The sequence below is a fragment of the Hetaerina americana genome, unplaced genomic scaffold (genome assembly GCF_022747635.1).
Source record: "Hetaerina americana unplaced genomic scaffold, ioHetAmer1.1.p SCAF_13, whole genome shotgun sequence".
NCBI lineage: Eukaryota > Metazoa > Arthropoda > Insecta > Odonata > Calopterygidae > Hetaerina > Hetaerina americana.
Genome location: NW_027286403.1, coordinates 4,439,006 through 4,451,099, shown reverse-complemented (window position 1 = coordinate 4,451,099; position 12,094 = coordinate 4,439,006). Strand labels below are relative to the sequence as shown.

The following is a 12,094-nucleotide window of genomic DNA, read 5'->3' as shown; positions in this document are numbered from 1 at the left end:
GTTGTATGCATAAACATTCGAGAACATGCGTAAATTACTGATTGAGAAATTGCTTTTTATATAGAATTATCATTAGTATTGGCCGGGATTTTTTTCAATGCTACAATCCAGGATAATTTTATTCCTTAGTTGCTGAGCCAGTAGTTACAAATACGACAGCATCTTTGGACCACTTATGTGCTATCTGGTACTCATAAATGCCATTAATTCAGGGAAAATTAACCGTGAAAATGTGCGTTTAAATCACGTCTGTTTTGAGTTTATTCAAATCTGCTACTTTTTTTGATTGAACATATTTTCTTTATTCCTTTCGATAAAAAAGTCCCGGCTAACTTATTTCCTAATGCCAGGGATTTGTTTAAGTAACATACAAAAATAACATATTAAAGGAGGAAGGTGTGAATGTCATAGTACATGAAGGACGGTATTTAAGCTACGCGGCAGTAATTCGACGCCATTGCTATCTACTAACCACGGTAGTGACTACCACGTAGTGTCATTATAAAACAACGTCCTTTCGAACGGCTTTCCCAAGGAAAACCGAGTTATATGTGTCGACGCGGGAGTGAACATTCCATGGTGTGTAGGGTATAAATGCTCGAAGGGGACACCTGTGAACAAATGACGACTCCAAAGCGCGATTGAAATTTCAATATCAGGTCATTGTAATGCCAAGTATCTATAAATGATTATCACTTCTTATTTAAAGGATCCTGTTAGGGTTAACATAAATATAACTGCGAATGAAATATGTTGTAGCTCCCTATCTAACGCGCTAACTTCCAAGAAAGAATTTACAATAAAATATGGCGGTTGCTTGTGATGATGGTTTGTCATTAACTCCTGAAAACGCCTCTTTAGTTGAGTCCTTCCATTCTTCTGCTACTAAAAGTGTGTCTCCTTCCCCATCAAATGTGTCATTCAGAGAAGACAGATGGTCATTCCTCGTTCTTTCGAGAGGATGGAGTGAGGAACAAAGGATCCAGAGGAAATGTAAGAAAAAGAAGTTTTAAATAATTCGTGCCCTTTGATATCCTAACATGTTCTATAGTTATTCGTGGAAATGTATTATTTGTCTTTGATATAGATGATTTATGATTTAACCGGGAATGTTTTTAATAATTCTGAAATTTTGTTTATTTTTATACGTAACTTTCGCTGTGCAGTTGTGAACACTTTCATGGTTACAATCAACGAACTTATTTTTATGCGATTGTAATTTTTGGTAGAATGCTCGCAGTGTTCCATCGGCTATATCGCATCTGTGTTTAACCACATTCCAGTGTTTATAACTTTGCCCTGTGCTCAGCTCTGCTTGTATATGTTGTAATCTTGTTATCAAACGCTTTGGTCAACCCGTTCAAGCAATATAAATTGCGCCCACCGTTCCTTGAAACCGTTTTCGGTTTCCCTTAATATTGGGGGTAATGTTTTGCAACAGGGCGAAAATTTGTCATTGCCGAAAGGAGTGTTGTTTTTAGTTTTAAACGTGTGTTTGAATGTTTTTTCCTCGAAGAATCGGTACAATAATTATTTCAGTTTTAATGTGTGAGCACCGGAATACATTTATCATCTAAAATGTGAATATCTGGTAATTAAGTACTAGTCGCTGCTGTTCTGGGATGACTATGCATTTCCTAACCGTATTTTTAATTCATGTCATGTATTTCCTATGTAATGGCTTGTCTCATTTGATTTTGATGTATCCCCCAAAAATTCGGAAGAAGTTTCCTTCAAATCAGATAAATTAATGTTAGGTGTTTAGTACTAGAGAATGTTGAAACTATTTCTCAAACCTAAAAGTGTGCCTTTAATGCTATATTGTTTAGATGGAATGGTGAATATTTTATTGGCATACCTGTATTGGCAAATTGTATGTCGGACTGAAATTTGCTGTGCTAACTTTATTTGTTTCAATCAAAAACATGACTCTTCCGGTAATAAAGAGCCTGTGCATCGTTTTTCAGTTTATGATGTCCCAAAAGTTAGAATATATGCACAAAATTTTATTGTTATTATTCATTTAAGTGTTTGGGGACATGAATTAGCTCATACACATTTAAAAAATGTGTTTGAACATCAACAGTAATTTTACCTTTTCAGTGGTTTCATATCTCAAATGAAGCAGCAAAAGAATTGACTCCTGGAGTAGGTATTTCATTGTGGAGTCATCGTGCTTTGTCAGATTCCATGGATTTTATTTCTGGTACCCTAATGCAAATATCCATCTTGTTCTACTTCTGATACAATATTTTTGTCTTTCCACTCATTTTCTGTCTAATTTGTTTTTTCCATGGTGTTATTGATAGCATTGCAACAACTTATTGTTATTACTGTAGTGTTAAAAGCCTACATACTACATTTATAAATGCAAAAGTTCGCCTCTTATGCCAACTGATGGCTACAGTCATCAGATTTTATCATTGAATTATACCCTCTGCCTTCCTCTTGTAACAGTTTGGCTTGTGTTGTTCTGTTTTTCTTGTGTTAGTTATTACTCTGGAGTGATGTTTGACTGAATTTATCAAATTTGTGCTAAGATTACTTAGAATCAGGTATTGCCTCCATAAATGATTACTCCATCTCAATTGATACCAACAGCTAGGTTGGTATAGTGTTTGTCAATTGCTGTTGAGGTTAAGTGATTTGATTTTATGTGAAACAAGTGTGAACATGAATGTGAATTTTTGCAATTTTAATTTAATTCATTGGATTATTTTAAACCAAGAGTCTACTAATTCGATTTTAATTTATTTTAATTTTCTAAGCTCACTGCTACACATTTAAATATCATGCCAATGCCTTTTTTGCCGCCTTTAGTACTTATTTGTTGAATGAAGCACTCTGGAATTTGTATGTTCATGCCCTCCCCTCCTATCCACCCTAAGTCAATTATGTTCAAAAATATCTTCTGATAATTTATTTCTTTGCATATTTGTCCAAAATATGTTCTCATTTCTGCCAATTCATATTTTTCTTTTGTATTTTAAACGCTATTCAACTTCTCTTTAAAAGTTCTGTTGGCAATAAAATATCGGTTGTGTCATGTATTGATGGAACATTACTCAAGAATGTGAACATTTTATTTAAAGATTTGTATTTTTAAAGTTGTTTTACTTTTTACACTGCCAAAATTTTTAATGACATAACTTTTCAAAATAACTTTGAATGTCTGGAAATGTAATAAAACTCCACAACCTCTCGGAAAGCAGGAATGAATATATATTCAAAATTATATATGAAACAATTCATGTGAAATCATCCCCAACTTCTTGTTAGCTGTTCCTTTTCATCAATCCTGTTGAGTGAGTAGATTTAACACCCGTAGATATTATATGTATTTATGGAACAATTTTTGGATTTGGAAAGCCATTTGGAAATTTGTCATCTAAAAATTTAGTATTGTAATAAATAAAGGATGGTAACCTGGTGAGTAGAGCATTTGACTGAGCCGAAAAGTCCCTGGCTTAAATTATGGGTAATGCCTCTGGCCATTTTTGGGAAAATACAAGTGCAATTTTCTGGGAAAGCGCATAGGGCAGAAGAAAAGTGACTGTCTCTCCTCCCTCCCCCTCCCTGAACTCATCATGTGAATTTTAAATACTATAGAGCTTAGAAGAAGTGAGATCTACCTTTTGAATGCATCTATATTAAATTTTTTTTGAAATTTCATATTATCAAAAAAAGTTGTTTCTCCGGAGGAAATCAGCAGGGAAAATTTTTTCTCTTTCGTGATCCTGTTAGCTCCCTAGCATTAAACATGCTCTTGGGTTATTTGCAGTGATTTTAAATAAATGAATAATATGGGCACTAGGTTTTAAAAATCAATCAATCAAGTAAGTTGTTAATAATATGAAGTATAGTCATTTGGCATATCATGTGATCAAATTATAGGAGGGCACTCTTCACTCAAAATCAGGGTCAGTTAACATGAATTTCCACATCTGTTCAATGTTCATCAGAAAATTCAATATTGAATTTTAAAATGTTTTTTGGAAGAAATCATAATGTGTGAGTCGAAATTAAAGTCGTATGAGAGACTCTCTACGTATTAATGAGTCAGGTGGAACCATTTTGTGGTTTTGGCTTAGTTGCTAATCGACTGAATTATACGAGTGAATGTAATGATAGAAGATGCAGGGCATAAGCACAACAAAGCCTTAATAAGGGAACGGCTATGATGGAGGGCTCAAATTTAAAAGGAAAATAATCGGCTACATGTTATGAATTATATTTTGATCATGAATTCTTGATAGGAAGTCGATTTGGATGAGTAATTAATTCTAATTGACCAACTAGAGAATGCTGCATAGGTATCTGCATTTAAATTTTTGTGTATATTCATCATACATATTGCGAATGATAAAATTTGACAAAAGAAAAGTGTGCTCCTGAGAGTACAGTTGTTTCTTTTTACTGAATTGAGGGTTATCATTGTTCAAAATTGCATCACAAAATCTTTTTATGCTTTGTATAAATTAAGGGTAGGAATAGTCTTATCAGTTTCCCCATTCTGTTCCTATTTTCAGTTTGGTATTTAATGTGATATGTTACTACATAAGAGTAAGTAGAAAGTGGAAAGCTGACTAGGAAGGTTTGATGGAAATATGCTTTTCATAGTCAATGGTACTACCACGCTCAGCTTTACGAGATAAAAGTTTGGTCAAATTATGTCTAAATGGTAAATAAATTTATCTGCTTATAGTTTTGCTTCATTGGCGAAGCTTTTAGTGGTAAAAGTTGTTATTACATCGAATTTTAATGAAGGTGGCAACGCACTCAGTTGGGTAGAACATTTGGCTCCCAACTGGGGGTTGTATGTTCAAATGCATGCCATGCAAATTACAGCACTAGTACACATCTACTGTTGTAATTTTGTAGATCCCAGAGTATCATGGGTAATTGAAGAAATTGAGGAGGAAGAAACTGCCTCCCCTTTTCCCTCCCCCAGCCCTTAATGCGTGAATTTCACATATCATTGGGTGCTTCGCTAACCTCTATCGAAGTCAACCCTGGGGTTGATTGCTGTACTAGAGTGGTACTCTGAAAATAACTTGAAGATACTTCTTTGTCAATGACAAAAATTCAAGTATGTAAGGTAATTCACGTAATGGAGAAACAGGTAAATAAAAGGTTTATGGCAATCCTGGAATGTGGGTCTGAGGGGTTTGAGGGATCAGCCTCAAAATAGAAGATCAATGGAAATAGTTTGATGGTGGTATGGTATAGCCAGTCATTTAGGGTGTGGTTCTCATCGAAGCTGCAGACAGATCTTGCATCGGTGTAAGTTGCACTATCAGGCAAATGTATGCCATGCTTGAAGGTGGTCTCTGAATTGCCCACCCACAGTGCCTTCTCAGCTGGCCTCCTCTCATAATGAACTTCGCATGCATTGCATCCATAGTAACTTTTTGTGTGTTGACATTTGAAGAATAGATTGCAGTTTTTATTATTTTGTGTAGTTGAAATTAGATTTAGTTTGTGTGACTGTGCCAACCTATGGGGCAGCCTCATTGTTAAAATAATTCTCCCGACTCCATTCTCTCCTTTTCGTGAAGCATTGCAGATTAAGCCTTTGAGAATACTGCAGCACTATGGAGGAGGAGAGAAGATGGATGAGGTTAAACATTTGGAGTTAAATTTAGGATCGCCATTTATTTACTATTTAGGATTTTGTCCTTGAATTTCATCATGTCACCCTCCTGAGAGTGAGTTTTATTCCCTAGTAATGTATTTAGTAACTTATTAGGTTGTGACAATTTCAACTCATTTTTGTATTTTGCATTCCTAATTATGATTCTGATGCATTGGTACTGAGAGGTCTCTGTGGCTTCAAAGTATATTTTATCTCTAACTGTCATTGCAGAAATAATCTCTTAAAAAAATTGTGGGAATGCGGAAACATTTTCCCCACGTCAATTGATACTGAGTGATTATCATATGATTATAATAGAATGATTCACTCAAATCAAGAGAATATTTTCAAAGTCAAATGGCATGTGAAATAAAATTGTTTCAATGCCACATGGTAGGCAATGCAGTTTATTTTGGCACATTATACCTACCAATGTGAATCTCAATTCATCCTGGAGTAAGTGAATAAATCTGAGTGGAAAGAACAGGAGTGTGAATTGTGGAGCGTATTTACCTAATTTGGAGGGTGTGTGTGTTATATTGACCCAATTTTATATTAAACCTGGTTTAAGTAATGAACAAAATCCCTCATTTATGAATGTTCATCATTATATATAATAGCTAAGTGGTTGTTCATGTCATTTTTAAATATTGCTTTGTGTGAAAGAAATGGGAAGTTTAAGTCCTTAATTGTTTGTTAGAAGAAGGTTGAATTGAATTATTTTCCTTTAGTTTCTCCACCCTCTCTTTTTTTAGTCTTGTGTTCCAAGTTGTGGTGTGCCTGTTGAGGCAGGCAGGTATTGATTTTTACCCAGTGCTGCCCTCTGGCTGCCTCTCTCAAAAATCAATAGTCTGGCCTGTAGGTTGAGCACAGCCATGTTGCCTGCACAGTGTGGTGATGCATTGCTTGAAGTCCTGAGCAGTTGAACAGTCCATCTTAAACAATGGGAAAGTATTGAGACATTGGAAGAGAGTTGAATCCTAAAGCCAATCTATTTGGAGAAGTTTTATAAACATAACTGGATGCAATCATGTAGAAGTTACCTTGAGTGGCAACATTATTTTCCGCCTGAAGTTATACTATCCGCTTCCAACTCTAGACATTTACCAGCGATGGGATTTGGTATGATACTGGACATTTTTAAAGAAAGATTTTGAAAGGTCATAGTTTCTTCTGATTGTTTGCATCATTATGGAGTGACTAGCCTGCTTAAAAAAAGTAGAGATTACGTGTCATATGTTTTGGAGAAAGACTGTTTTGTGTGTTATGGTTGTTCATTAGCATTGTGTTTGAAAAGCTCTTCAGTATTTTGGAAATACCTCACAGATTGCTTCAAGCTTGGCCGAATGCAAGTGAAAATATATGCTTCTGGTGCTTTCATCTAGAATGATTTTTGGGACTTTGAATGTCTTTCCTTTACTTCTTTGAATGAAGAAACTCCTTTTCAACTTGGCATCAAATTACTTTCAGGCTGTTCATCAGTGTATACATACTCATTATTCTTGAAAAATTGGAGATTTCTTGGATTGCCAATTTATACTTAATTGAGAATTTGAGCTGATGCTCAGATATTTAATCTACAATAACAGTTACTGAATAAGGAAAGTAATATCATCATGTACGATCAGGACATGACTGCTGGTGCACAAGATACCATCTATTTATGTAATTTCCGTGTCTCTGTTGATGGGGAGTGGCTTTGTTTGAAGGAACTCCAGGATGTGGAGTTCACCATGCCAGGGCAGTATCGTCAGCCAATAGCCTGTTCCCCTCATTCCCCAGATGAGCCCCCAATCTCACTCCTCGGTAATCATGACCAGGCTTTCTATTTGCATCACTAAGGTGCTCATTTATTTGCTTCGATGTGAAGGTAAATGGCATATCACTTGTCTTTCTCTCGTGTTACAGCTCGGGATCCAGCAGTCATTGAAAGGAGCAACTTAGTGAACATATCAAAGCTTGTTGTGAAAGAGTTGATTGAGACCTCCCTCAAGTATGGACGAATGCTGGACTCGGACCACATGCCCCTGCAACATTTCTTTATTGTTCTAGAGCATGTGCTAAGACATGGACTTAAGCCCAAAAAGGTAAGAGCCGTATGCATCTCAAGTAGTGCAGTGGAAAGATAGTCATGACGTAACCTCTTGTTCAATATCAATCAACAAAAGACTTCAGAGAGTTGATATTTCCATAATGTATGATGGAAGTATAAAAAGGTAAAAAGTGATGTACATTGTAAAGAAATGGGTTGAACTCTTCAGTATATCTCAGTAATTCAGTGTGGGTGTGTAGTATACATAAGGATAATAAACAGAAGAAAAAAGTTCTTTAAGCTATATCAACATTTGCCAAAAGTTCAGTGTAATTTGAGTGTTAAAAATTACAATGTCAAATCAGCCTGTTTATGAGTGGTAAATTAAAGTGGGCAGAAAGGCCACAGATGTCGGGTTCTTCCAGAGTTCTGAGATGATGACATGCTGTCGATGGTAGTCGTATGGATTGGGAAGTGACTTAAGTAATCAGTGTGATGAATGTGTTTACTGGCCTGACAACAGGAATTTAACTTGCAGTATATGGAAGTGCACTCTAATGATGTGTGTCTTGTATATTATACTGTGCTTATATTAAAGCCAAAATCTTCAGTAGATATTAAGACTATAATGTGCCGGATAAGTGAATCTTTCTACAAAAGTGAGTAATAACATTACTCATATTTATATTTCGTAATGAGGTAAGCAACCCCACAAACTAGATTTTAATTTATCTACAGTTGATGTTTCATTAATATGCTATTTAATTCATATGATAGATTATGAGTATCTAGTAACCACTATGCTGTCATTTGTTATCTTTTTGTTGGCGTTTTGTTTTATTGAATCTTGAAGATGATTGGTAACGCGATAATAAAAAGGCCTCGAGAGTGTAAACATTGAAGTTAAGGAAGGATTTGGGATTTTCTGCATGCTGAGTGACATAAGAATTGTTGAAATTAAAATTTGATTTATAAAGTTATTCTCTTGGTCAAACCGGAAAAAAAATGTATCAGCTTTCCATGAATTACAATCCTTAAGGTGATCTGTGACTCATTTTATCAAAAGTGTAACTATTTTCTTGCCCTTCCTAATTATGTTGGTGCTTAACTTACAGGGCATATTGGGACCAAAAAAAGAGCTATGGGATATCCTGCAGATGGTTGAAAAATATGCTGCAGAAGCACAAGATATCACAGCAAGTGTGCGTGATCTTCCCACTGTGAGGTAATAAGTAAATTTAGTTAATTGTGTGTGACTGTTCCATAAGTCAGTAAGATGATAAAAGTAAACAAGTCAGTCAGTAAGTGAATGTAACTGACTTTAGCGTACAACTGTGGTTTCTTTTTTTGCACAGATTAATTTGTCTGACAGTAGTTTCAATGGATAATTTTGTGGTATAAAATAATGCATTAATTGTATAGACTTCTGTGGACATTTGCTCCATGTAATGACTAACTCGGGAAGCTTATTCTGGCACCAAAATTCTCTCTAACCGGTTTTACTGCCTGAATTTGTGCATTTGGAAATTTACTCTCCTAAATGGCAGAAATGATTATAGCAATTGTGTATTTGTCTCTCTCTGTTGCTCAGTCATGTTTATTTACTGTGGATTAAGGAATACTTATCCAAAATAAATTTTGTAAGACAGGACTGTATGTCCTGTCTTATCACATTAGTTTGATATCGGTTGTCTATCCATTTTTTGTGTGTTCTCTCAGTCTTGTCAAAAAATGAATTCACTTCAAGGCCTTTAATGCAAGGAGCTGCTTTCTATAAATATTATTAACCCCTGGGTATCCTACCCTCACCGAATTACCCCCCTAGCCCTAGTGGTGCATCTGACCTAATGACTGTTGGTCACTTCTAATAACCCCTGAATATTCTTCCCCTACCCCTTGAATCAACTTCAGTGTTTGTTAAGTGTTCAGCCTTACATCATGAAGTGTTTGCTGTGAACCTTCCAGAGTAACCTTGCAGGGAAGCAGAGTACGCAAAGAGTAGTATATCTTTGGATGGTGACCATGTTTTCACCATTCCTGATAGAAGTTGTGATCTGTGATTGGCTACTGTATTCCAGTAAAAATAAGCAACTAATACTAGTGAAAAAAGAGTATTCATTGTTTTTTATGGCTCAGCTATATTGGTAGTTTGGAGGTTTTCGGATAGGATTCCCTTTTAATGAATAATTTTGCTTTGACAGTTTAAATTTTCAAATTGTTATTTATTTCTTAATTGAAATTAGATATAAAATATGTGCTCAAGTGTTGGATGTTTTTGTTTGAAGTGTTAAAGGATGTGATGGTTGGGTGCAGTATGGAAGTTGCAGCAGCCAATTCAGCTTGTAAAGATCTCGCAATGTCTGCTCGGTAAAAAGTACTTACTGAGGCCCCTCAAAGAAAGTGCCTGCATTCTGGATCATACCTGGCCAGCCTATTAGCACAAGATATACATATTTACTCTTCATATCTACACTTACATATATAGACCATTTGTCGGCCATTCATATCTACACTTACGTGGCCAGAATGCTAAAATTTTTCACCAAGCTCGGGTTATTGGCTACACCCTTGAATATAAATAGTACTACGCTTGAAAAAGTTTTCCAGCTCATTTTTAGGGCAGAGAATATTTTTGTGAATAGTAATTTGTCTTCAGAATAAAAGTAGAGAACTGCCCACCCTACCCTCATATTGTCATGTCAATATGGCACAGTGTATAAGGGCTCAATAGCAGGTAAGCCCTGCCCTTGTCTTTCAAACCAACCTTTGGGTTGATTCATTTGGTTTGAAGGTAATACATCCTGAATACTTGAAACTCCAAAAGTGTATTTGTTGAAATCAGTGTAACATAGCAGATGGAATGTTTCTAAATCGATTTCAATGGAAATTTGTATGTATTGCAAATTATACTTTTTGTTGCATTTACAGGGTGTGTCATTTAATGTCAAGGCAGGAAGTGTTTCTTCTATATTTACAAAGTTAATCACATTAAAACTTGATTTGAATATATGATACCTTTAAGTTGGGGCAAATATTTGAAAATTTCTTTTTATTTTTTTAAGCACTCACATGGGAAGGGCAAGAGCATGGTTACGCTTAGCCCTGATGCAAAAGAAGTTGGCCGATTATTTGAAAGTTTTAGTGGATCATAAGGAAGATGTTCTCAGTGAATATTATGAGCCAGAAGCCCTGCTGATGAGTGATGAAGCCATTGTAATTGTTGGACTCCTAGTGGGACTCAATGTCATTGACTGCAACCTCTGTGTTAAGGTGAGGAAGACATGATTTCAAAGTTTCACCTTTCCATTGCCAAGGAACATGCGTACAATTTTCCATCAAATATATAGAATATTTTTTTATTTTTGAAATGTCACATAATTTTCAAGTGATTGATCTCATTTATTTATTTAAAAATTATATGATGCATTGAAAATAGTGATCATTAAGCATTATTTTGTGGAAAACTGCTATGTGTTTCTTGTCAATATGAAACAGTTCTACCTCATAAGAATAGATGTCACAAAATTTATTTTATTCCTCATTTTTTAGGCCACACAAGTGAAGGTATGGTGTTTGGCTATGTCAGCTTGCTGTGAATTTTAATTATTTATAAATATATAGCATATATCCATGTAGGCTTTTTTCTAAAAATGAGGAAGAAATCAAAATGGCTATTTTCTGTTTATTTTTAGCATAAGTATATGCACATTTTGCAACCTTAATTGAAACTTATCTTGCTGATAGTGTAATTTCTATTCCTTTTATAATATTAGGGAACTATTATTAAAGTGACTAAGTAACGTAACATTTAAAACATGACTAATTTTTCTCCTTGAATAATTAAGGTCAGATGTAATGCTCCTGCTGAATAACTTGACATCGTTCACTTAAAAAACCCTCTTCTATATTTTGAGGAATCTTGAATTGGTAAACAGTGGTGGTCATAAGAAGGGTAGCATGAATCCCAAATTTATGTTAGAAAAATATATATTACTGCCAAATGTATTGTACATCAAAACAGTTGTGGAAACAGTACATTAGTGTACATGCAGCTTGTGTTTCTAATATGAGTGAATGTGGTCATCATCCATTTTTGGGCACATTTTTATTTCATAATCCCCCTAGTATAATAATATTGTCTGAGTAATGTTTTTTGCCTCTTGCTAATAACTTGCAGAATGTTAATTCTTTGTGATTAGGATATTGAAGTTTAAGCAGTCGTTTTATTAGGAGTTTAGGGAGGTGGCAGTCATGTGGGTTACCCACTCCTGTACCCTGATGCGTGAATTTCACCTACCGTTGAGCTTAGCATGAGGTGACCTCTGCTCTCACTTACTTCACCAACCTTTCGGTTGATTACTGTGGTGGTGGTGGTCGAGTGTTCTATTAATATAGATTCAAGTCTGATCGAAGTAGAAGAATATGAC

General features: G+C 35.2%; 1 protein-coding gene across 3 annotated transcripts in view; it reads left to right on the top strand.

Moving 5' to 3' along the window:
* Positions 1–598: 598 nt before the first annotated feature.
* LOC139686051 (protein RUFY3) overlaps positions 599–12,094 on the top strand; it is a 61,686-nt gene continuing 50,190 nt past the window's right edge. The window contains exons 1-5 of one of the 3 annotated variants that reach the window (XM_071583151.1): positions 6,509–6,757; positions 7,106–7,441; positions 7,544–7,722; positions 8,783–8,892; positions 10,730–10,937. In XM_071583151.1, the coding sequence (XP_071439252.1) occupies positions 7,252–7,441; positions 7,544–7,722; positions 8,783–8,892; positions 10,730–10,937 (687 nt within the window). In that variant the 5' untranslated portion in view covers positions 6,509–6,757; positions 7,106–7,251. Of the gene's footprint in view, positions 994–6,508; positions 6,758–7,105; positions 7,442–7,543; positions 7,723–8,782; positions 8,893–10,729; positions 10,938–12,094 lie in introns of those variants that run through there. The other 2 variants (XM_071583152.1, XM_071583153.1) reach the window with 2 other exon arrangements.